Source organism: Pygocentrus nattereri, chromosome 27 (assembly GCF_015220715.1).
Source record: "Pygocentrus nattereri isolate fPygNat1 chromosome 27, fPygNat1.pri, whole genome shotgun sequence".
NCBI classification, from domain to species: Eukaryota; Metazoa; Chordata; class Actinopteri; order Characiformes; family Serrasalmidae; genus Pygocentrus; species Pygocentrus nattereri.
In genome coordinates, this window is record NC_051237.1 from 1829011 (window position 1) to 1855000 (window position 25990).

Here is a 25990-nt window from a genome sequence, read left to right on the forward strand (position 1 = left end):
CAAACTAGTGTGTTTGGTAAAAGTAAAAAGAAATATAAAAAATAAATTATCATGGCGAATATCATGCTTTTTTACCCAGTTCCCGTATTTGTGTTTTATTCAGTGGTTAATAGGTTTCTAATTGTATTGAATTTCTTAATAACCTCCTTTGCAATTCGTCTTGTTTAACATTAGTTTGAAAAACATTTTGATGCGTTCAAAACAATCATTTAAAAAATTATAAAATTATATATAATTTTACATTTTTTATACTTTATATAAATATATCGTTTTATAAATGTATAATTTTATCTATTTTAATTTTTTAGAATTTTATGTTATATATATATATATATATATATATATATATGGCCATTAAAACATTACTCTTACTGTTTAGCTGAAAGTACGTTCCGCGTACTTGTGGTCTACAACGCTCACCTGGTTGGTTTTTTTCTTCTTACTTTTTTCTCAAATTGGAGTATAAACAGTACAGTTACAGTCTAGACTGTGTACAAAATGCATCATTGTAAAATGTATGTGAGTTTAAACAGGTAAGGAATAAGCAAGGAAGAGACAGATCACTGGCATATATAGAAATACATTAAGTAGTTAACGTGCATAGACTCACTGGTTTAACCGGGCTTTTGTCTTTGAAGAGGGTAGTAGAACTTTAGGCTGGGCAATATGACAATATATATCATCATGATACACGTTGCCACAATACAGCACAATATGCCTTTCTGAGGATTTCGTGGGTATCGTCAGGATTTGCAGACCACTGACCAACTGCACACTTTATTTTATAAAGAGAGCAAAATCAGTCTAACTGGATTTAGTGCAACACAGTTGCCAAATACTGAGGTAAAATAAATAATTGTATTCACAGTTTTTGGGAGGATTTTTAATGTAGCAGTGCTGGCTCTTTTCTTTGTTTCCAGTGTTTGAAAAGTGACATATTGTGTGTTTCAGATTTCATTTGAGAAATTCCAGTTTGGAATAAATGAATTTACTTTTGTGACTATATGAACTTTAGCTGAAATAAATAATAAGAATGATAAATAATAATAACAATAATAATTATTATTAATAATAATAATCTTTAACTTTGTTATTTCTATTCTGACTGAAGCCAAACAGTACATTAACTAATCAAATATTAAACTCAGGGTCAATATAATCTATGAAAAATCTCTCAGAGCTATTTCTTATGGGTACAGGGCCAAAACAGACGGAGAAGAGTTTCTGGGTCTACTTCACAGAATAAACCGTTGAAAATGAAGTCCTTTTTAAACGCAATAAGAAACTGGTTCACAGTCTTTCGCTCTGACCCGAATGCGCTGTTGCTGGAGAGCAAATCGGAACACAGCCATTGGCGGCGACTAGCGCTCCACCCGGAGTGTTTTTACGCGTGCACCGGATTGAACATGTCCCGCCGCGCGGAGCTGGTTTGACCGTCCGGATCACGAACGGTGGACAAGAAATGGAGGATTTAGAGCAGACGAGGCTGCGACTGTGCGACGAGTTCGCTACTATCACCGGGTCGGACAGCGCGGTGGCTCAGTGTTACCTCGCTGAAAATGACTGGGATATGGAGGTTTGTGACACATTCGCCCGCGGCTGTTTCGACTTTTCCCGTTCCACCTTAAATGGTGCAGCAGTTCCATTCTGGCGCTGCAGGCCTCAGGCACCAGAGCGTAATTGCTGCGCCATTTAAGGTGGAAAGTTCGAGCATGATTGACTTGAGCCAATTTACTGTTTACACTCTCTGTGGTGACACCGGCGTCTGTTTACATTTGAAACTGAATTCTTGTTTATTATTTTTCTGCCTCAGCGGGCCTTAAACTCTTTCTTCGAAGCAGATATGGAGTCAGTTTTTGACGTTGAGGACAAAGAAGAGGAGAGGAACAGACCTTTGAGTAAGAGAAAGGAGGTAGATCATCCAGAGAAGACTGACGATGGTCCAGAGACGAAGAGGAGGATGAACCCTCAGAACGTCCACTGGTAAAATATAGCTGGATATTAATCATTTAATACTGTTAATTGGGGCAGTCGTGGGCTGGAGGTTAGGGATCTGGCGCTGTGACCGGAAGGTTGCCGGTTCGATCCCCAGTGCTGACAGCCCATGACTGAGGTGTCCTTGAGCAAGACACCTAACCCCCAACTGCTCCCCGGGCGCCGTGGATAGGGCTGCCCACCGCTCCGGGCAAGTGTGTGCTCACTGCCCAACTAGTGTGTGTGTTCACTAGAGTGTATGTGGTGTTTCACTTCACAGATGGGTTAAATGCGGAGGTGGAATTTTCCCGTTTGTGGGATTAAAAAAAGTATCACTTAACTTAATAATGTGCAGGATTTGTACACTAGTAACGAGCCAATGTTTGTAACTAAGTTCATTTAATAAGTAGTAGGAGAGTATAGTTTACATGCACACACATCTTTTACACTTGATATGGTTTTTGATTCTTGGGTCAGTGTTCAGCTCCTAAGGTGAAATGGTGATTACTTTTTAAGGCAATTAACAGCAGTTAATATGTTGAGCTCTCATGTTAATATATTGAGGGCACAAGTTAAGTTCCTTGTGGCCTCACTATATTAATTTGTGGCCTCCATGTATTAGTTTGCGGCAATGCGGAACTTAACTCATGGCCTCAGTATAATAATTTGTGCCCTCAATATATTAATTTGTGGCCTTGTTAAAAGATAGGCACTGTGTCACCTTAGGGGCTGCGTAGATTTTTAATATTATAACCTATATGGTAAAATGTCCATATTGTATACTGTATTGAAAGATTTGCCTAAAAATGTAAATGTATAGAACTACAGGTATAATTTATAGAATTGATAAGGAACTGAAGAAAAAACATCATTAAAATGTAAAGGTATGTCTCTGATATAACTCCTGGGCCACACTACTCTGATACGATGCACTAGATAATTAGTTTTGATAAGTGACAGTAGTTTACTTGAATGATCCTCGGAGGAGAGCAAGGGGCATATCGGCAATAATTTCGGCAATTTTTCAATACGGTTTTGGAATCATCACACCCTTAGTATTATCTTCTGTAAATTTGCATCGCACTCCTTTCTCCTCTCTCGTTCTTCCCATTTCATACAATCTAGTTTGTTGAAGAGACTCTTGCAAGACTGAAATACTATTTTGGTCTGGATGAATTTTAACCACTTTGTTTTGTAATTTCAGCATTGATCTAACTGAGGAGGAGCCCGCTTGCTCCAGCAGCACCAGCTCAAAAGGGAACGAGGACGACGAAGGTGACAGCAAGCTCTCTCTTATCTCCTGGAACGTGGATGGCTTGGACACATTAAGTCTTGCAGAACGTGCCAGAGGCCTGTGTTCATATCTGGCACTGTGAGTCCACCGCAGTGAATCTCAAATTTAGTAGTATGTTGTGGATTCAGTGTTTTGAGAAATTTGCTGCTCCAGATGTTTAGGTTTGTTTTGGTCTCTCTTGCAGATACACACCAGATGTGGTGTTCCTACAAGAACTCATCCCTTCGTACGCTCAGTATGTTAAAAAACGTGCTGTCAGCTACCTGTTCATCGAAGGTACAGTACTGATCTTGATGAGGTGTGTGTAGAAGTGCTTTTCTGACGACTATGAATGTTTAATTGTCATTACAGGAAATGAAGATGGGTACTTCACTGGTCTTATGCTGAAAAAATCAAGAGTAAAACTACAAAAAAGTGAAATAATTTCTTATGCAACAACACAGATGATGAGGAATCTTTTGTGTGCCCAGGTAGGTTTTCGTCCACATATTGTTCATAGAATAGTATTTATTTTGTAGACAGTTTCAAACCATGATGTTCTTAATTTCACTGTAGTCTGCCATGAAATTAGGGAAATGAGGATGGTGTCCCAGAAAAGAAGAGGCACCAGAACTCATTTTGAATCTGCATGAATTTAAGCTTTCTTTAACCACACTTAAACCATAGCTAAACCATAGTTCTATATACTACACAGGTGACGTTCTTGGGTAAGGAACTATATTTGATGACCTCACACTTGGAGAGCTGTAAAGACCAGGCAACAGAGAGAATGAAACAGCTGGGGATGGTGTTCCAGAAGATAAAAGAGGTGCCAGATAACGTGACTGTTATTTTTGGAGGTGACACCAATCTAAGAGACTCTGAGGTAATTTTGAATGCTACTGAACATCTCTTACATTTTCTAATGTGTTTTAAGGGTCCAAGTGATCCTTTCTCCCAACTAAATTATATATAAAAATCTGAATTGAAGGGCTCCTTTCATATATTTAGTGTAATCCTATGAAAAAACATTTGCCTCTTCCTCAAAATGACTATCAAATTATGTTTGTTGTCGCATCACATTTACACATATCACACTTGCAAAGGTGAGTGAAAATCTTAGATGCATAGCCCCCCTTGTAGTACCCCAATATACAAAAATATATTAGAAAAAAAAAACTATATGCACATTAGTATATACCAGTGTTGCACCATTCCAGTATACAGTTTTTGTGCAGTAATATAAGCTATGAAATAAAAGCTGTGATATGTACAGTTGCACACTTGTATGTATGGGAGTCTGAGGTGGATAAATGAATAGAGGTACACAGGGCATAGAATATTGATGGATATATTCAAGATTATACAAGATATGGATAGAAGATGTACAAGATGTCAGTCTATATGTGCAGGTACATATATGACTAGTTAAACTTTGCAGTTGCACCACCAGAAAGACACTACAAATGTTTATTTTGAAGCAGCACAGCAGTCAGTAAACAGTTGCACAACCCCCCCCCCCCCCCCCCCGCCCCCGCCCGCCTCCCCAACGCCGGTATTCTGACATGCACTTTGCTCTGTAATTGATTTGTCAGAATGAGCTAATATTACCCTTACAAACATCACTAAAGCTCATCATGTACCATTTCTAACACTAGTTACTGGAATATGGCTCAAAATTATGGGCAGACTCAAAGAAAGCTCTTGGTGAACAATACTTCAGTTTGTCAGAAAGTTGCTGGACATTTTATTGTTACAGCTTTTCACATTTACAGGCCGTATTTAAGCAGATGAATTGATTATTAGTTAATTAACACACCTGAATGGTCAAATATCAAAATATTCATTTTTTGCAGCCCTAATAACAGCTCATGACAGAAGTCCATGCCAAAGTTATGATGGAAAAACAAAAGTAAAGTTTTAGACTGTTGAGGTTCTTGTGTTATTTATAGACCTTAAGTCAAAAATGAATTTAGAATGTATTTTTTCATGATCCTTTGAAGTCCATTGTCCTCACTAATGGCATAATTTAGTCCACAACTAGGCTCAATCTTTGTTTGGGAAACTGCGCTGTAGGCCTACGGTTGGTGATCTTTTATTTTGTTCCACATCTGTGTAGGTGGCTAAGGTGGGAGGTCTCCCTGCTGGTGTGATTGACGTGTGGGAAGAGCTTGGCAAACAGGAGCACTGCCGATATACATGGGACACTAAAACTAACAGCAATAAGACTGTGCCTTATGTCAGTAGATGTCGCTTTGACCGCATTTACCTGAGACCTGCTAAAGCAGGGCCTCGAATGGCTCCTGAACACATGGCCTTGGTTGGAATGGAGAAACTAGACTGTGGCCGATACACAAGTGATCACTGGGGAATCTACTGCACTTTTACCTGATTTTTAAAAAGAATATCTGAATATGATATATTCGCTGGAACAGCCTGGGAAGAACTGTTGGAATTGACTGAAATTAAAGACCTACCTCGGTTTATTTGTATATTTTTGGCTGTACTTTGCCTTTTTGCATGAATTGGTGCACAGCAAACAGTTTCATACACATACAGCACTGTGAAAAAGTCAGAGACCTCCGATTTCCAATCAGGTTATTAATTGTAGCTTGATTCAAGCGAGGAAGTGTGGTCTACATTTTCCGTTTCCAATCATTTTCACCTACCCTTAGGGTGACGATGTGATTAGATGCCCTGTCACATTCTTAGAGTCCCTGCTTGCCTCAGCAAAAGACTTTCATAGTTGATGAGTCAAGCATGGCCAACATCAAATTCAGGCAGAAGAATCACAGCCATACGGAGCCCTGATGATGGCATCTTGTATAAATAAAAATAATGCATGGCCACGCCTTATTTAACACATGGGAACAAGATCCTAATGCATAGCCATGACTTAGTAACGCGTGGCCACGCATTATTTTCATGATCTTTATATGTATCATGATATTACCTGTTTGTATCATCTTGTTTATGCACTGAAAATGCCTCCGAGACATTGTGGTTAACATGTGACATCCATCATTGATTTTTTTTAGCCTTCACCTGTTCTGGGAACATGAGCCTTTAGAAGTCTTGATGCATGTGTTTTGTTGTTATTAGTTTTGAATGTGCCACATTTTTGATATTCATGTGTATATCCATCCATCCATTTTCTAAGCCGCTTCTCCGTCAGGGTTGCGGGGGGGTGCTGGAGCCTATCCCAGCAGTCTTCGGGCGAAAGGCACGATACACCCTGGACAGGTCGCCAGTCCATCACAGGGCAGACAGACAGACAGACACAGACAGCCACTCACACCTAGGGGCAATTTAGCACGTCCAATTGGCCTGACTGCATGTCTTTGGACTGTGGGAGGACCACACAGAGAGGACCCTGATCACCCGGCAGGGGAATCGAACCCAGGCCCTCTTTGCTGTGAGGCGACAGTGCTACCCACCACGCCACCGAGCCGTCCATTCATGTGTGTATATGTATATAAAATGTTAATAAACTAGATTATAGTGTGAAATGAGTGTTGGATATAGATGTTGGGTAGATATCAGAAAATGCTGGATTAGATACAGGGTGGGTGAGATATCAAAATTGGTATCAGAAAAGGAAAAGTGGTTTGGTGCAATCTGTACAGTCCTGTGGCACACTGAAAAAGCAGTAAGGGGTAAGTATCAAAGAACAGGCTGTTAATATGTAGACCATAAGAAGTTGGGATGCACGATTACATATGAATCATATCAGTATGGACAGATGTATAGACTGATATTTCAAACTGATATGTGATCATGTCACGCCACTGCTGCGCTCCCTTCACTGGCTTCCTGTAGCTGCACACATCAGATTTAAAACCCGAATGCTTGCCTAAGATGGACCAGCCCCTCCGGTTGATGGCAATGGTGAAATTTTGAACTGTACCATGAGCCCTTCGAGCTTCGAGTACAGCTCGGCCTGACCCGCCATCCTTTTGTTGTCTTTTTCTCTAACCTACTGGTAACTAGCAAAGATACGCTCTCTAGATAGACAAAGCACTTCTTGTAAGTTGCTCTGGATAAGAGTGTCTGCTAAATACTGTAAATGTAAATGATAACTCCTGAATTTTTACTCCAGAAGAGCTGAACTTTTATGCAACATTGGGCTACGGAGCTAAAATGTGTGCATTTGATTCAGTTTATTGCTTTTGTGCCCCTCTACAAACTAACGTTCCATTTCCCTATAATGTTAATCCAGGTATATATAATCCCAATTTCTACCAGCCTTTTATTTTATTTCCAGTCAAAACAGCTATTAAGTACAAGATATTCATTTTCCGGTGTCAGGCAAACAGAAAACACTGTACTGTGCAAAAGGCTTGGGGTTCTGAACAGTTATCTAGTTATCTAAAGAGCTAGTTTGAAGAACAAAGTTCATGTTCCAGATTTTAACTTAACATCAGAAGCACTGATTAGATAAACCAAATATTGGATGATGATTACAAATAATGCTGTGTATAAAATGACAACCTGTTGTATAGTTGTTTGTATTTATTCTACAGTTTGTGGTTTGTCTGAGCAAACAAACACTTACTGACCAGAGAAATAGTTTAGAAATATGTTTTCCTAGGTGTCTAAAACTTTTGCACAGCACTGTAATTCAACAGAAAATTCCATAGAAGTCTCAATAACTAAGTGATATTAAAGCATTTCAGTATTTAGTGTGTCCACTCTACCTTTATTACAGCTTCCCTTCTTTTTGGGAGCCTTTTTTCAGCTTTTTTAAAGAAATATACACGGGTGTTTTTCCACACCTCCAAAGTTCAGTCTTAGAAGTGAAGTATGGTTGAATCCAGGCATTCCAAAACATATTCAGTGATGTTGAGGTCTGGACTCTGGAGTGGTCAGTTCATTTTTCTCATAATAGCAGCAGCTGCTCTGTTTCATTTATGAATGTTCTTCTTTTTTGTCTCCTTTTCTCAGTAAGGCCTTCTTAATAGCTACTCCTTCTTTCAGACCCATAGTGCTGAGTTGTCTTCTCCCAGTGGAAGGATGGACAGAAACACCTGTGGATTTTCTCCTCTCTCTCAAAGATGAAAGATTTGTTTATCTGATGGGGACAGTTTTGGTGGCCTAACTGGTTTTGCAAGGGGTCGTTAGGAGTTTGATTTTCTCTGCATCTTTCAGTATTTTTTTAACTCCAGTTTTGAAAACCCCTTCTTTTCTTCTTATTTTCTCTTCCTTATGCAGGTGGATTATCTTATATCTAATATTCTCAGACCGAGTTCGGTCAGCCGTTTAGATGTACATGAGAAAGATGTTTTTGAGGCAGTTATGATGAGTTTGGGTCGCTGCTTTTGTGAATGTTAGTGTCTGTTTGAAGGGAAACAGTGTCAGTGGCTTCTTTTGGAACCTTTTGTCAGGAGGACACCCTTGTTACTTGTTGGTTTTAAAGGAGAATTCCACAGATTTTTCAAACTTTCTGCATAATTCAATCACTGAGTTGTAAAGCAAGTCATTCAGAGCGGTTTGATGTGAAATTATTCATTACAGAGAGCCGTACTGACTGAATTGCTTCGCAGTGGTGATAGAAATGTTGGGACCAAAGAAGTTGCTCCGAAGTTCCAGATGATGTGAAAAAAAAAGTTACTAATTAATTAAAGTTAAATCAAAGTTTTAGTTTTAATTTAATCTGTTCTCTAATGTAAAAAGTGGGTAGCGAATTAAAAAGGCCCACTTTATTAGTTCCAATGTGATAAGATGGCGCCCCGAAAGCCAAAATGTACAGACACTTCAAAAACCATACATTTTATACCACTTATGAGCGAAGCCATCACCCCTCCCTGGGGTGAGAAGGGTGAGATCATCACTCTGCCTATTCTTGATACATCCTGAAATCACCAATCAATAGAACTGTTTTTCTAGCTTTCTTAGGAACCCTTGCTTCCTATATTTTATATAATTCCCTTATCCTGGCACATGAGGTCATCTTAACCAGTGCTCTCCTCATTAGTTTTGATTGATGGGCTAGTTTCTACCAGTTCTTATCTATTTTGCTCACTAACAGCAGGCTTGTTTTCGCTGAATGGGCAACACTTCTCAAGGTTCCTAATCCAGGTGCACTCACTGTCAAAGATCTCTTTCATAGCCTATACTGTCTGTTCATGGAGTGGAAAATCCATATTTGGAAGTTTTGGGCCTGCTGTTCCAGTGCCTGTCTGCCTGCCTCAGTTAAATTCTTATATGCCTGTCTGTCTCTGTTTTATGCTCATAACTCCATCTTTAATAACTTCTAAGGTAATGATTATTACAAAACTTTTATCAAAAGGTGATTTAAAGACATATTTCTTCAAAAATCCCACAGAAACCAGGAGACAGTGTATGTAACCCAAATGTAGCCACTATTTACTATTCAAAATAATGAGTGAGCCTACATGTCTGCTGAGGTTTATATGTAAAAATGATTATGGTAAGATAGAGGTAAATCATTATTGATGGGTTTTTTTTTAGCTATTACTTATTGTTTTTTAGGCCAAAACCTTTTCAAAACTATCCTAAAATCACATTTTTAACCATTGTATTATTAACATTTGATGTAATAACTTTCTGTGAAAGGGTTTTTAGAGACATTGAATGCTTTAGATGACTTTCGACCACTCTGATTGACTTTGTTTACATCTTAACTACTTAATTATACAGAACTTTTGAAAAATCGGTGGAATTCCCCTTTAAGATTGGAAGGATGGGAGACTGTAGGTGCACAAGAGTGGATGAATTAAAAATACTAGTAGATTCAAGCTGTGTTTTCTGTTTTGAGAGGACCTTAAATATATTTGTGGTTATAGATAGTGGACATCGGCCTCTGCCCAGAGGTATTGGTTTATGTCTGACAAAAGGCATTGCTCTATAAAGTGGAAGAACTGTAATAATGTTAACAGTATGTTTGAAATTGTGGTCAGAACATGAATCCTAACCTCATTCCCCACACAGACCATATCTGGCCTTCATTCAGCTGGATTCTGTTAAAATATAAAGAGTCTATTTTAAAGTACACCAGCTACTTGAACCTAAACAGCTGGACTGACAGGCTATTATCTGTATGTACTTTGGAATTTGGCTTTGACGGTCACAAATGTTGTATGCTTTGTATTCCCTGGTTTGCTTTAATGTATTTGTAGGGACCTTTTCGGCCCTAACTGCACTTTAAAGTAGCTGGCGATCTGTACAGGCTCTAATATTTGCTATCTTAGGCAAGACAGACATGTGACTCAATATGACCTTGAGGACTGCCAAATCTGATGAACCTTTGAAGAGGTCAGGTGTGTGAACACTGCATCTAAACTGGGCCAAACGGTCATGAAATCTACATTCTAGAAAGATTTCTGCCTGAGACTCTGCTAGAAAGAGAAATGCACTACACAGTACATGACAGGACATGAGTACGCTCCTTTATTTATCCTTTAATGTGACTCTGAAAATCACTGTGTAACATCGGGTTGTCACTACTGAAACCTATATTTTGTGCTTTTAACTACTTTGTGTTTTAATGAAAACTATGATTTTATGTGTGTTCAAAGCTGTATTTGCTAGTCATGTACTGGCTAGAGGATTTGAGTTTTGCTGAAAATGAGCCAAAATTGTCACTACTGATACATTAATAAGGTTTCAGTAATGTTAAGACTATTTTGCTGACCAAATAGAATGTCAACTTGTTTATTTTCATAAAACAAACACAACAAAGGCATAAACTCAAAGGATTTCAATCTAAAATCCACGTCAGTTAAAAGTCCGAAAGGTCTATTCATCTATGAACCAATTTGGATTCAAAATGCTAAATTTAGGATACCAAATTCATCGTGTTTGTCCACATTTGGTGCAAGGTGAAAATTTTGAACTTGATTTCTCACCACAGTATCACTTTAAAACCACCTAATCACAGCGTCTCGGTTTTCCACCGTCCTGCTCTGCTCTGCCACTGTTTTTGCTCTGGTAACAGTAGGATTGGTATAAAGGTTTCACAGTGACTTGATAATGCTAAAATGACATGGAAGTAAAGGTCATGCTGTGTTGTGTCAGAGCAGCGAAACATGGCTTGAAACTTTACATGCATAAATTGACCCGGGCGCAGCGTCCGGGCAATCTGCAAATGTCACATCTCACTGTTTCAGCAGAAGATAGCGTGTCGACAAGGAAAGAAAACTTTGAAACCTTCATTATGTAATCAGGCAACATTGGACTGTCAATCAGTAACTCAGCTATATTCGCAGAGCTCACCTTAACAAAAATATCTTGCACTGAGAATTGCAGCAATGTGACTACAGAAAGTAGAAAGAGCTAATGTCATTACTGAATGGCCTTAAGTCAGAACAACCACTTTATATATTATATATAGACAGTTTTATTTCATAAATAACACAGAACAAGCATGGTACAGCGATAAATATTCATTTACACACTGTAAGAATCTGTATTACAAAATACAGTGTTATTGTAATGCACTTGTTTCATGGGGGTTGAGGTTTCGTAATAGTACCTGATTTGCCTTTATCTAAATTTACATCCGTATCTTGCTGTGAATGTGCTGTAGCCATATGCGTAATCTCAGATAAAGGCTTGTCAGGAACCATACAGAGATGCCCCCACATCAGATTTAATAGAGTTCCTCTGTTGCATAATCTTGTCTGTTAAATGGGCAGATAGATTAAACAAAGGACACTGATGTGTATCCCAACAGTGTCATATTTCCCCATAGATTATCATATACATGTAGAAAACCATAACTTTTTTTGCATTTGACACCATATGCCTTAAACATGTCCTTAGTTTTAGTTTTATACTCAACAGAAGTGAAGTGTCTGAACATGCCACAGGCTGTCGTCCTGTCATGTCATAGGCAGCAAGAGGTACAAGGCAGGTTGACATCGTAACACAAGACCAGGAATGTTGTTGTCCATCTAACTCAAGGATGTTTCTGCAAGTTCTGCTTTCAATTATTGCTAAATTCAGAAAATAGAAGGCCCATTCCATTTTCCATATACAAATTCATTTGGGATGCATTAAAAAAAAGAAAAAAAAGAAAAAAGAATTAGTCCAAATGATTTGTACCAGATTATCAGCGAGGAATGTGTCTTTTTGTGTGCCATAACAGAGGACATGCAAGTCTGAAAATACAAGTAACAAATCAATAGAAAAGTTCTTCGGCCTGTCTACCATAACCATTTCTATCAGCCTGTGAAGTGATAATCAGATGATCTATAATGTTGTAATATTAACAAGTTGCAATATTAATTTGAGCCCTTAAATCAGCATTTCACTCAGACCTTTGAGTCCAAGTAGCAGCAAAACCAAGTGGACATAAAGACATATAATGAGTCAGTGTTGAAGATCACTAATGTCACACCATTCACAGACCTGTCGATTGTCAGTTTATGATGCAGTAGACGTGCAGTGAATAGGTGGATGTTTGTGACATAATTCTGGAAGTTTCAAGTGCCGTTTCCAGTCAGTTGCAGGAGTACATTTCAGTCAATGTGCAAACCATGACAGCACTTGTTAACTAATAAAGTTAAACATTAGTACTTCTGGGAACAATTCATGGCAGAAACTCCATATGGTATTAAACTACAAATAATTCTATCAGCAGATAAAAAGATACCTTTATCTATGTGAAACCTAATTTAAATCTACTTGTTCTCAATTGCATACATTTTAAAAGGTACAATAAAGTAAGTTTTGCATTTAGCTTGTAGGTCATACATTAGTGGCTCAGTGCCGGTCATATGGCTGGTCACGTGACTTGTAATGACATGCAATGACCTTTTGCCCTGTTGCCTTGATCACTGTAAAAAGAAAGGCATCTTTCTATGTTCCTCTCCAGCTGGAAAAAAAAAAACCAAAAAAAAAAAAAAACCACAGGGCCGCCTTTTACAAAATTCTCATAAAACGAACGTTTACTAGGGATGCACAGATATAGGAACATGCCGATGCCAATATCGAATATTTTTCATTTACATAGGGTTGTATGCAAAAGTTTGAAGATCCCTGGTAATATAGTTGATGAGTAAAAAATATGTTTGCATTTACAGCTTAAACATGGCACTGTAGTGCAAAATTTCTATTTATAAGCTACCCATTTGAGAAAAATAAAACAGTATATAAAATGTGCTTTAACTTTTGCACAGGCCACATTTTATATCCTACCTACCCCAACATGCAGCAAAATTCAGCAAATGAACAGAAACTGTGTATTAAGATGTGCAGAGGTGTGTTCTCTGTATGTGATGTGCGAATTTATTTTCACCCAGAAAGCCAACAAAACATGGTAATTGGTCAAAACTTTTGCACACAACTCTGCCAATGCTGATTCTGATGCCGATACATAAACGTTTATAAGCTGTAGTAACCGGGACTAAATCTGGCTAAATTAGCATTACAGAGACATAATTATTTTTATAGGGTTGCAAATGCACTAAAATGAATAAAATGCAGATATAAGCTCAGCAGCCCAGCATCGCCTTATATGTTCTGCTCAATAAACGAGTCAAATATTGCTCATTTTTTTTCCTTTCCAAAGCCATTATCTACTTGCACCAACATGATTCTGATACCATAGTGCATCCCTAACGCTTACCCTTTTGTTTTAGCCTCGATTAAAAAGCTCAGAACCATTTATTTGAGATCAGTTGAGGATTCTCTGAGCTGTACTCTTTAGTATTGAAGGACCAACGAACCCCGGAGGACTTTGGGGTAGGAGACACACTGTGCCGATGGCGCTAAGCTTGTTAAGAGACAACCTTGGGCTAATTTAAACAGCTGAAATCCAAATCGACTAAGTCAGGCAAAGCTCAGGAGATGTTTGTGTCTAATTAAATGAATCTCTAAGGAGTGAGAAACGCAGACTGTGTCATGAGTCCGAGACCATCAGCATTACATAATTACTTAAGGTTATCAGTTTTGATAGGTTTGCACATTCAGTCACGTATTCGTTTCGGAGACGATGGAGGACCTGTGCAGACATTTCACCAATTCACAGTCGTATCCAAGGGTCTGGGAACCCCTGGTTCAATAAGGTTTTGTTGATTCTGTAAGTGAAAACAAGGTTAACATATTCTCTATAGAGAACAGACTTCTAAACATTTTAATGCTCACCTTTTCCAATATGTTAAGCTTAGCAAATAATAAGAAATTGTACACTAAAATGAACAGAAAAACGTCTTGTTTAAGTGTGTTCTCTGTAAAGGATGTGTAACTTATTTTCGCTTAGAAAATCAATAATCGTCATTTCACCAGGAGTGCTCTTACTTTTGCAAGTGACTATCCATTAAATCCTGTTGTGGGAGTTTGGCCTAAAGTGCCACTTATGAATCCATTCCAATGGCTAATTTGCAATCTGTGAATCTTGGGTTTCTAACATTTTGTACCATCAAATAATTGCAATAACAATATTAATAGGAATGAACTATCCTGCTTAACTTACCATTCAACTTTTCCTCTCCCAGTTTTAATAATCATAATTTAAACTACCTGAAACATTAACAGTGATAGCCTAACACACGTATTGCACAAGATAAAATGCAATGCAAATTTGTTCCAACTTAAAAGGCAAAATTAGTGAGCAGAGAAAACAAAACTTATAGCAGCCCTATAACAAAGCATTTGGTTAAATAATACAAGAAAGAAGGCCAGAGATTTCAGCAGTCCTCCCCATACAGCAATATGAGAGACTGAACAGGGAGGATCACACTGCTCAGTTAATCATGCTGCACTCGAGGTTCTTGGCAGGACATTCTTAAATATCCTGCTGGGAAATTTTTACTTCCTTTCCATCTGTTGTTGGCCGGACTGTAAAAACGCAAAAGGAAACCCAGTCTGGTTTTCCGAGCCAGTTGGTACAGTTTTCCCCACTCCAAATAATAATAATAATAATAATAATAATAATAATTCCCTTTCTTCATGATATTGAAAAGTAGCAAAAGGAGGCATAAAAACCGACAATATTTAGCATTTACAGCCAATGTAATAAACCTTAAATCAGAAATGTTCTAAAGAATTATGTTGCTCACTGAGCATCATCTGATATACATTAGCAGCTGGGCCCTCTACAGCAATATCTTCTACAACACTGTAGTGCTCTCCCTAATCACATGCTTTGCACCTGCTCTAGAGATATAGAAGTTCTAGTTTAAATTTGTACGATATAAAAAATAAATTTCAAAACAAAACAGAAGAAACTATGAGGCTCTATTTTAACTTCATCTTTCGTTACAAAATACTGGCCCATTGCCCCAACCTTTGGGGATGATTTCCATCCTGTGCTGATCTTCTCTGGGGAGAAAGTTCTCAGCTTCGTGACTACATCACCACACACCAGCATTACACCTGAACATGCAGGACTGACCAGGGCTGTGGCTTCTCCCCGCTAGCTGTGCTACAGGGACACAGACCTCCTGCCAAGGCCTAATCATCCTCTCTGATTCATCGTCACCTTGGCATTCCTGTCAAGCTGTGCCTCCAAGTATGAGGCAGGTGAAATACGCTCACAGCAGGAAAGATGTTGACATTGGACATCAGACCACGTTAATCCCCCCACCTGCAAAGGCTCTTTTACTGCAGTAGGTGGAGCTACTGTGGTTTGCCATGCTGCCATTCATGTGGGAGGATTTCATTTCCATCTGACAGGCAGCGATGGCAGCGTTCAGTTCCATTTGTGCTCGATGCACGACGTAAAACATCAGACCTATACTGATGAAGATCTGAGGAGAAAAGAGAGAAAATGCTTCAGGAAAAACTGAACATACTCATTCACTGAGGTGTTTCTAAGGAAACAGGTTCCTGACTAAACCCCCAATAAGTTCAAAAGGACAGACCTTTTCGCTACAAGCTGCTGTGTTACAACAGATGCAAGTATAGGGCTCAGACAAGGGCTGACAAGAGAACACTGAGTGCAACTGGAAATTACTTACTTGTAGACTGAACACAAAGTATCCACTTATGCTCTGCTCCGCTATAACGTCCTCCATAGTGCGCAGTGTGGTCCCCAGGTAGGAGTTCAGGAGCTGAGTGGGCAGAAGGCCCACTGAGGAAGCCACTAAGTAATTTGGCAAGGACACATCTGTGATCTGAATGGAGAAAAAAACAACATAACATGCGTTTGTAACGGAACAACAGTTTCCATGCAAACCCCACAAGTGAATAAGCAAATCTGTATTGTAAAGTAGACAAATATGACAACATTCTAAAAAGTAACAAAACAAAAGAAAAAGGTGCCATAAGCTGCAATCACACGACACATGAGAAGTTTGCTTTGCATTTTGTGAAACAGGCTATAAAAATAGTAAGTAAAATATATGGACATGTATGTTTAATATAAGTATGGTTTGGAGACTGTGGCTCTGTCTAAAAGACAGGAGGCTGAGCTGGAGGTGGCGGAGATGAAGATGCTGAGATTTTCGTTGGGAGTGACCAGGCTGGACAAGATTAGAAATGAGCAGATCAGAGGGACGGTGAAGGTGGAGCAGTTTGGAGATAAAGCCAGAGAGGCCAGGTTGAGATGGTTTGGACATGTGTTGAGGAGGAATAGAGGAGATATTGGGCAAAGAATGTTGGAGATGGAGCTGCCGGGCAGAAGGAGAAGAGGTAGACCTCAGAGAAGGTTTATGGATGTAGTGAAGGTGGACATGGAGATGGTTGGTGTGAAAGTAGAGGAGGCAGTGGATAGGGCAAGATGGAGGCAGATGATCCGCTGTGGAGACCCCTAAAGGGAGCAGCCGAAAGAAGATGTTTAATATAAGTAAATATATGCACAAAGTGCAGTATGTGTGATGTTTTGAATGACATGTGCTGAATATATTTAACTGAATATTTACATATATGCCAATACATGCACATGTATGTCAATATGTGCACATATCGCTGCTGTCGGAACAAAATCTCGTCTTTCCATTTTTCCAGTTTGTTTTGCTTCTTGATACAATTTAATAATGCGTGTTGAGTTTTTAAATTGTGGGTAAACTTCATGATAAATGGACCAAAAGAAAGGACTTGGAAAAGTCCATTAAAAGTAAAGTATGTTTTTCTCTTGTAAAGTTACCATTTTGCAGATACAAGGTTTTGTTCCAACAGCAGTGTATACATATGTAGATATGTAATATAAATTTAACGTTTACATGTATGTCAAATACACAAAAATTAGATCAGATAACTATATACTTGTCACAGCATAGTGCTCCACACTGATGTGCAGCAAAAAAGTGTAGATAACTGCAGCAGTGAGGAGACTTGAGTGCAGTTACTCTGCAATGAGCTGATCAGCTCATCAACCCATCAGCACTCAGTAGCAGTAATGCTAGCGACCCATGGCCCACAACCTGTTGGCTGTAGAGAAACCAAAATATACTGGTAGGTTTTTAACTCAGGAAGTTCCACAGAAATGGTGAGAAACTTTTTTTAGCCATTAAGCTCATCCACATTCACCAACTGTAACTTGCTTGCATCTCTACAGTTATGTATAATGGAAGAAATAGGAAGTAGTTAGGCTCCCCTTTAACTGGCTCTGGTTCTGCATATGAAACATATTTACCCTGGAATTCTACCCTGGCATGAAAACGATCACTGGGGTGAATTCTACTGAAATACATGTTTCGCTTCTGTAATTTTACCGACTCAGGCCTTTTGTAAACAGGTCGCAAGCTGCAAAGTCTAAGAATAAAAAAAATAATAATAAAAATTTAAATCCAAAAAATAAAATCAATGAGTTTCATGACTTTTTGGTTCGGAAAACAGATTTAGCTCTCAGTCTGTGCTGTACTCAGTAAAATGATAAGATGCACCACAGACTGCTCTCTGCATCTTATCATTTTACCGAGTACAGTACACACCAAGTAAACAGTTCATCCCAAAGTCACACGTCACAGCTAGCCCAGTTTCTTCGGTGTCTGGCTTCATGACTGGATAATTAGGTTAACTCTCAATTCTAGAAGCTCCACAGGCAGCTTTCTTAGAATTTGTTCTCGACACTGTCAGATACTCGCAAGCTTACACCTGTCTTCACGCAAGAAATACGACACTAACTCGCAGTGAGGATCCACAATCACAGACTGATGAATAATGGATTAGAAGCTAATGTCAAGTTTGAAATTAGAGAACAGGTTTTTTCCCTGCATAATGATGATGATGATGATGATGGCAGCTTTTACTGGACTCGCGGGGGTGATGAAGGCAGTAGGATACAGACAGCAGAACACATCACTAGGTTTTCTTTTTTGTATTCCTTCTTGTTTTGATAAGAATTATTATTTTGGAAAAGCTACTGGAAAAAAAAAAAAAAAAAAAAAAAAAAAAAAAAAAAAAAAAACAAAAACACACCTCACTGATTTTGCTTAATAGGTTGTTTTTCTTTGGGTAGCTTTTCTACCAAACATCAGCACATCTCCTTCAATATATGTTGTATTTATCATATGTAAGCATGTCACTAATGATTAGAACTTTCTATTTTCCCATGCACAGGACAGATGAAAACCACGTTTTTGCAAAGTATGCAGCCCACATCGTATTAGATTACCCATATAATGCAGTGCATTCTACTTCAGCAGAAAATACAGGGCACGTTGAAATGTAGACATCTACAGAAACTGCTTACTGCGAGCAGACACAACATAACTCCAGTACAGCCTAATAAGTACCCTTATGCATCACATGGATGGTTGGTGGAGATGTTTATGCAGAACAGAGGAGCAGCATTAAGCTGATTAAGACCAAGAAAGCTTCTGAACCACACCAACACTTAAAAAGACAAACTGTAATGAAAATGTAAAACCCCTTAAAACTAATCTCCTTTATGAAGCGGCTGCACTGAATAGCTTCAAAAGCTAACCAACTTCTAAAGCTGGCAGAAAGAAACTTCAAAACCTAACAAAATGTGAGCTTGTATAGCACCCACTGTTCTCTAAAATCACCCACCCTTCATACACTCAGACACAATAGTCTTTTTTCCCAGTTTAGCAAAATTACAATGAGCCGAGTTCTAGATATGGTTGTGCCAACAACTGCAACCAATTTTTCCACAGAGTGGAAACTCCATTGTAAGTCTAACAGATACAAGAAATATTGTTGAGCAAAATATAAACAACAATTAGAAAAAGAAGAAGAAAAAAAAAAAAGAAATTTGCTAGACTTTTTTTTTTTTTTTACATACAGCAATGTTCAAAACTCAAAAGGTATTTAAGGACAACTTATTTATTTTTTCAGTGCCCGAAAAAAACCCAGAAAAGATATATTTCACACAAAATAACACAAAAGCCACAACAACCACACAAAATACAGCATCAAAAAAAACGTTCCGTATTTTGTGTGTCCAGTCTCTGCATTCGTTACCGCCTTTATTGTTTTGCAGATATTTGCAGGTATATTTGTCCACAACTCCAAAATCAAGTCTTAGAAACCGGCTGTATTTTACACTTCTGCTTTTTATGGTCCATTATCACAATTACAAATTTAGACTCATCATCCCTGAAACCTTACTCCATTTCTCATGACCAGTTTTGGCGTTCTAGTGCAAATGTGATACTTTTTTTGTCTGTTTCCTTTTCTCAGTAAGAGATTCTTGACAGCTACGCATCTTTTCAGACTCCCAGTATCGAGTTGTCTGTTCAGTGGAAGGACGGATAGAAACACCTGTGGATTTTTTTCCCCCAGATCTGAAGCAGAGCTTCATTTTTAGATCAAGCAGATGTTGATTTTCTCCTCTCTCTCAAAGGCAAAAGCTCCCAGGTCTTGCTTGGTTGTCAGGTGTCCGATTTTTTCTTTAAATCTTTTAACTTTTGAAAACACTTGTTTTTTTTTGTTATTTTTCTTTCATCTTCTCAGAATTATCTATATTATCCATTTAGATGCACATGAAAAGAACATCTAAGGCATCTAAGGTATGTTCGGGTAGTTGCTTGTGTGAATGTTTGTTTTCCTTCAAAGAGAAATTGTCAGTGACACAGCTGTAATTTGCTGGGTTTCAAACTGGAGGGACAGAAGAGTTAAAGTGGTGGTAGAGTGCACAAGAGTGGATGGATTAAATACTGACTGACTTGACATTATACTTAGGACTGGAGTCTCTTGTGTAATTTTCTATTGAATAGAAGTTTACTGCTTTCCTGACACTGAAAAATCAATCATTTAGTATGAATATGTACATTGACTGGAAATGAAATAAACTATTTGTGGTCACAGACTCTTGCACAGCACTATAGACACAACAGAGGGTTTAACTTCATCTGCTATGAACTGGACAAGTGTGGTATGAAAGTTTCAATAACTCTCCACTGTCAGTTGAAAACATCTCCAAGACATTAGGAACACGACCGTTTAAAAGCACATACTGTAAGGAAGACACCTAGAAGGATCATTCTTCATATCCTGTTCCGCAGTTAAGCACTCGCTGTGCACCTCTATGCACTTTTCTGACCTTGGCTATCCTAAATGGTGTCAATTCTCTCTCATGTGTCACTTAATCAAATATTAATAATGTAGGCTACACAACGCCCCTGAGAGTAAAATTACTATGTCAGACAGTCACCATCCTCCAACCTATATGTGCAGAGCGCTTAGCTTTGACTTGAATCATGGAGATGCTATCATTATTTCGCTCTAAAGCCGGATCAAGCCAAAATCCTTTAAAGAGGAGAAGGCTTTCAATTAATTAATTCAAATCTAACACGGCTTCGGTCCTACTATGAACACAGACCCACAGTGCTGAGCGGTATCTGGTGTGCAGAATGACGAATTTGGCTGAATTATATATAATATCGCGGTACTCATTATTTCGCCTTTGAGTTCGGGTCCTGGTTTATTACACAGCTGTATTTGGTTTTAAAAGTGAGACGTCGCAAAGGTTACAGGACAGATGATGCATTACGCTCACAGCTCAATGCAGAGGCGAGAAGAGACGAGAGCGACACAAACAGCCAGAGAAGTCATTTTCTCTCCTTGATACAGTACTACCTAACAAAAATGGCTCTTCTATTATTTAGTGGTACAAATAAATAAATAATAAATAAATAATAAATAAAAGGAGACAGTGACAAAGTACTAACAAAACTATATATATATATATATATATATATATATATATATATATATATATATATATATATATATATATATATATATATATATACACATACATATATACACACACACACACACACACACACACTTTTATATACTATAGTGCTATACATACATAATTTAGAATGACAGTTTTTCATGTATATACTACACACACACACACACACACACACACACACACACACACACACACACACACACACAGCAACTAATAGTTCATTCCAAAGCCAACCTAATTAATTTAATCCAAACCCCTCGATTCAAAGCCAGCGTATGTAATTCACCCAGCACTATCCCAGTTTATCTAATCCTGTTCCCCACTCACCGAAAACACTGCGTTCTGGAGGCCGAAGGGGATGGGGGTGAGGCGGGCCAGGGCCACCACTTTCAGGCCGCTCCCGCCCTCCACCACCCGAATGACGGCGCTGAGCTGCTCGCTGTTGCCGACCCGGTGCAGCACCCAGTGGGACAGCAGCCGCTTGCACGCCACGTGGGCCACGAAGGTTCCTATGAGGACCCCGACCATGACGAGGCCCAGACCGAGCACGAAGCCGTACAGGTAGCCGGCGGCCACGTTCAGGAGGATGTAGCCCCAGCCGCACGGGAACGACACGGTGATGAGTCCGATCACGAAGAGTAAAGCCCCCACTAAGCCGTCCAGGCTCTCCACCCACAGCAGCAGGTCCTTCAGGTGCTGGCGGACCAGCGCCAACGACGAGAAGCACACGGCCGTCAGCAGGCACGCCAGCAGGGCGCTTTTGAAGCAACAGGTCGCCACGCAGCACGGGCTCCTCGGGTCCCCGGCCGAGAAGGACGACACGCCGGCCTCCGCGCTCTGCAGCTCCGCCTCCGCCTTCCCTGCGCCGGCGCTGCAGATCAACAAGTCTATTTTATCGCAGTCCAGCGACTCGGGGGTCTTCTGCAGCCAGCGGTTCAGATGCATGTGGCCCTTCCCCGCGGCGTGGCGCACAGATTTGGCCAGAAGCTGCACGGTGGCCGCCGCCAGGCTCCACATGTTGATCCGCGAGTCTGTCGGAGCCCCGACGGCCCGAGAGGTTCGGCGCAGACGCGATGTGAACAGATGCCAGGGCGACGCTCTCTGCCTATCTGTCTCTCCGAACTCAGCGCGGATGCCGATGTGAACGGCTACAAGCCGTCGGTCACTCACTGCGCCGAGCTGAGCGAACCCACCCGAAAAATGCAGTTCTGTGGCGAGAGGCGCTCTATTTCACCTCCCTGGCCCTCCAGCAGCGTTTCAGCCTTGTTTGCCCTGACAGCTCCAGATCAGAGTCCTGCCACTTCATCAAGGACTCGCAGTGTGCTTCAGTAATAATAAACCCTCCACCCTCCCCCGGGCTCACCGCGGCCACCATGTTCACGAGGAAACCCAAAATAACACCGACCCGAGCTCGAGCGGCACCGTGGGGCACGCGGACTCTCTCACACCGGGTTCAGTTCCAATCAGCGTCGATGTAAAGGCTGAACTTCCACGGCGCTCCACAGTCCGGCGAGGCGCGGATCTCTGCGCTGCGCTGCGCCCCGTTCGGGTTCAGGTCCGAAAGCGCCGCTGCTGATCCATCGTGGTGAGTCATTCCGTTTCACCGATCGCCGTTAAAGTAAGTGAAGGCGGCGGCGCTGATATTCAGCCGGGCAGACGCTTTAACTGAGCCCTCGGGTTCGGACAGCGAATCACAGACGGGCTCGAGATGCTCTTCGACCACAAAACGCACCTCTGTTTGTTTCCCACAATGCCACGCGGTCGCGTCGCTCCGTGGGGGCACACGTGATCTTTTTCGTATCGCGAGATGTTGTGAAAAACACGCGCGCGCATACAGACACGTTGTTTTACATACCTTGTGGGCGCTCGCTCTGATTTCTATAGATTTTTGTATTCCTGAGTCAAGCAGCCTTTTGTAGCCCACCCCTAAACCTAACCCTGTACTCAGAATCCAAACCTAAACCCTAACCGTAACCTCAGTATCTAAATCTAAACTTAATCTTAGTATCCTAAACCTAACCTCAGAATCCAAACCTAAACCCAACCTTAACCTCAGTATCTAAACCTAAACTTACCCTCAGTATCCAAATCTCTAAACCTAAACCTAAACTTAACCCTAACGTCAGAATCCAAACCTAAACCCTAACCGTAACCTCAGTATCTAAACTTAACCTTAGTATCCTAACCTAAACCTAACCTCAGAATCCAAACATAAACCCAAACTTAACCTCAGTATCTAAACCTAAACTTAACCTTAGTATCCAAACCTCCAAACCTAAACTTAACCCTAACGTCAGAATCCAAACCTAAACCCTAACCGTAACCTCAGTATCTAAATCTAAACTTAATCTTAGTATCCTAAACCTAACCTCAGAATCCAAACCTAAACCCAACCTTAACCTCAGTATCTAAACCTAAACTTACCCTCAGTATCCAAACCTCTAAACCTAAACCTAAACTTAACCCTAACGTCAGAATCCAAACCTAAACCCTAACCGTAACCTCAGTATCTAAACTTAACCTTAGTATCCTAACCTAAACCTAACCTCAGAATCCAAACATAAACCCAAACTTAACCTCAGTATCTAAACCTAAACTTAACCTTAGTATCCAAACCTCCAAACCTAAACTTAACCCTAACCTCAGAATCCAAACCTAAACCCAACCCTAATCATAACCTCAGTATCTAAATCTAAACTTAACCTTAGTATCCTAACCTAAACCTCAGTATCCAAACCTCCAAACCTAAACTTAACCCTAACCTCAGAATCCAAACCTAATTTTAACCTCAGAAAACAATGATAGCAAGACAGACACACACACACACACACACACACACACACACACAAAAATATTGTCATTTTTACTCATCCCTACAGATAGTCAGTGAAATTCCATCTTGAATTTTACAAAATAAAAGTTGCATGAAGGTCAAACTTTTGCTTTGCTGAGATGAATAAAAGTTTTCCCTGTTCTGATTTTAACACTGACGTATGTAGCTGTAAAACTAATGTCCTCTCACATTTAGCCATTAAATAGCCAGGGCCCAACGCAGGGCTCAGTTTTACTCCACATTTATATAGCCTAAGAAAAGCTCAGCCAGCTTATCACTGTAATGCCTGTAGTTATTGAATGATAAGCCTTATTATGTAATAAACCTGACATTTTAAGAGGTCAAAACACACACTGAAGAGTAAGGGACGTCATTTAAGGTTTCTGAGGAGCTGAGATCAAAAGCTGGGAAGTTTAGTTTTTATTCAAATTTGTTATTTTCTCAGTGATTGACAGGGTCTATCAAGCTTAATACATCCACCCCTGTCACACAAAATATACAATGAAATAGTTTTTAAAAAATGTTTTCTTGCAATGTTCATCATTCATCATTCAATGTCAGTTGAAAAACTGACGTTAAATGGTTTGAGCTTGACAACAGGCAGTGTTGCCTGAAAGGTCCCGCTTTGTCACATTCTCCACTGACACAAGTTCACCCAGTCACATTCCCCTCTGTCACACGTTCAGTGGGATCATTATTTATTTATTTATTTATTGGTAAGAACAATATGTAATAGAAATTCTGCAGGACAAAAAAAAAAGATTTCTTTATGTGAAAAAAATCAAATCAGCGTGTCCGTTATGTACCGATGTAATGGAAAGACTCTCATATGCAAAAGTTGCAACACACCCAGTCGTCAGATTGTTTGTTCTCTAAGTGAAAATAAGTTCACATATGATGAACAGTAAGAATTCATAAAGCGCAATGGCCTCTTTCCAAACCTCTTGCAGTTTTTGGACAATTTTAGTCAATACATCGACCTTATGAAGCACTCAGAAAACAAGAAAGCACTAAAGACACTCAATGCAAACAAAGATTTTAATGAAATGTGCATAGTCTTCTTTTTTTTGTACCCCAGGTAATGAATGTCTATCTGTTTTCTTCTGTTTTTGCCTGTGATCTGTGCCTCTTATCACTTCTCGGCATTGAAAAACATACAATCTCAATTCAGTGGTGAGTTGCACAAAGCGGTTAATGTACCAATTTGATTCCAAGTACTTTTGGTCCATTTCTATTGGTACATTTGACAAAACAAAACAAAAGTTTGCAAACTTATTTTCCGGACATCTCACGCTTGTGGAGTGTGTGCGTTAGCGTGTGCACATGTGTGGACCTTGTGTACACACTGATGCACACACATACATTCCTGCAGACATTTTCAATTTCTTTTAAAAATGTTTTTGTTTATTTTACTAACACTGTTTTATTGTCTGGTGTCCGGACCTGCTAGACCACTTTTGTGCCATTGATTTGCACTCCACCCACTTAATTGCACGCAAGAGTGCATAGCAATGACATGTTCAGAATTTTAGACATGGGTTGGCCAAAAGGGGATGGGGAGAGAAAACAGTACACTTAGGAGGGTTTGTTGGGTGGTGGCGTGTTACCGCTCACACATGAGTTTGCATTCTGTCACTAGAACAAAAATTTCTCTTAAAATGGTTTATAGGAGAGGAAAAAACACTTAACTTTTAATGGACGGTTTTATTCCAAGTAATTCCGGAGTATTTCTATTGGTCCATTTATCGTGAAATGATCACATACTATCCGGCTGGTATTTTCAAATTGTGTTGAAATAAATAAAAAAGAAAGTAAAAATCGGAGATACAAGGTTTTA

At 39.6% G+C, this 25990-nt stretch overlaps 2 protein-coding genes across 3 annotated transcripts; one reads left to right on the forward strand and one right to left on the reverse strand.

The window, feature by feature from the left end:
* The first annotated feature begins 1176 nt into the window (after nt 1-1176).
* tdp2b (tyrosyl-DNA phosphodiesterase 2b) lies at nt 1177-5741 on the forward strand. 2 transcript variants are annotated; one of them, XM_017708644.2, is made up of 7 exons: nt 1177-1576; nt 1842-1983; nt 3179-3346; nt 3453-3544; nt 3620-3738; nt 3963-4133; nt 5367-5639. In XM_017708644.2, the coding sequence occupies exons 2-7, from the start codon at nt 1844-1846 to the stop codon at nt 5637-5639; spliced, it is 963 nt and encodes a 320-aa protein (XP_017564133.1). In that variant the 5' UTR covers nt 1177-1576; nt 1842-1843. The 2 variants fall into 2 exon arrangements, with proteins under 2 accessions (XP_017564133.1, XP_017564135.1); XM_017708646.2 differs by having other exon boundaries at nt 1463-1576; nt 1814-1983; nt 5367-5741.
* A 5846-nt stretch (nt 5742-11587) lies between these two features.
* On the reverse strand, nt 11588-23057 carry tmem64 (transmembrane protein 64). Its single transcript, XM_017708643.2, has 3 exons — nt 21648-23057; nt 16171-16326; nt 11588-15960 (listed from the first exon to the last, which is right to left on the reverse strand). The coding sequence occupies exons 1-3, from the start codon at nt 22335-22337 to the stop codon at nt 15775-15777; spliced, it is 1032 nt and encodes a 343-aa protein (XP_017564132.1). The 5' UTR covers nt 22338-23057; the 3' UTR covers nt 11588-15774.
* Between the last annotated feature and the right edge of the window lie 2933 nt (nt 23058-25990).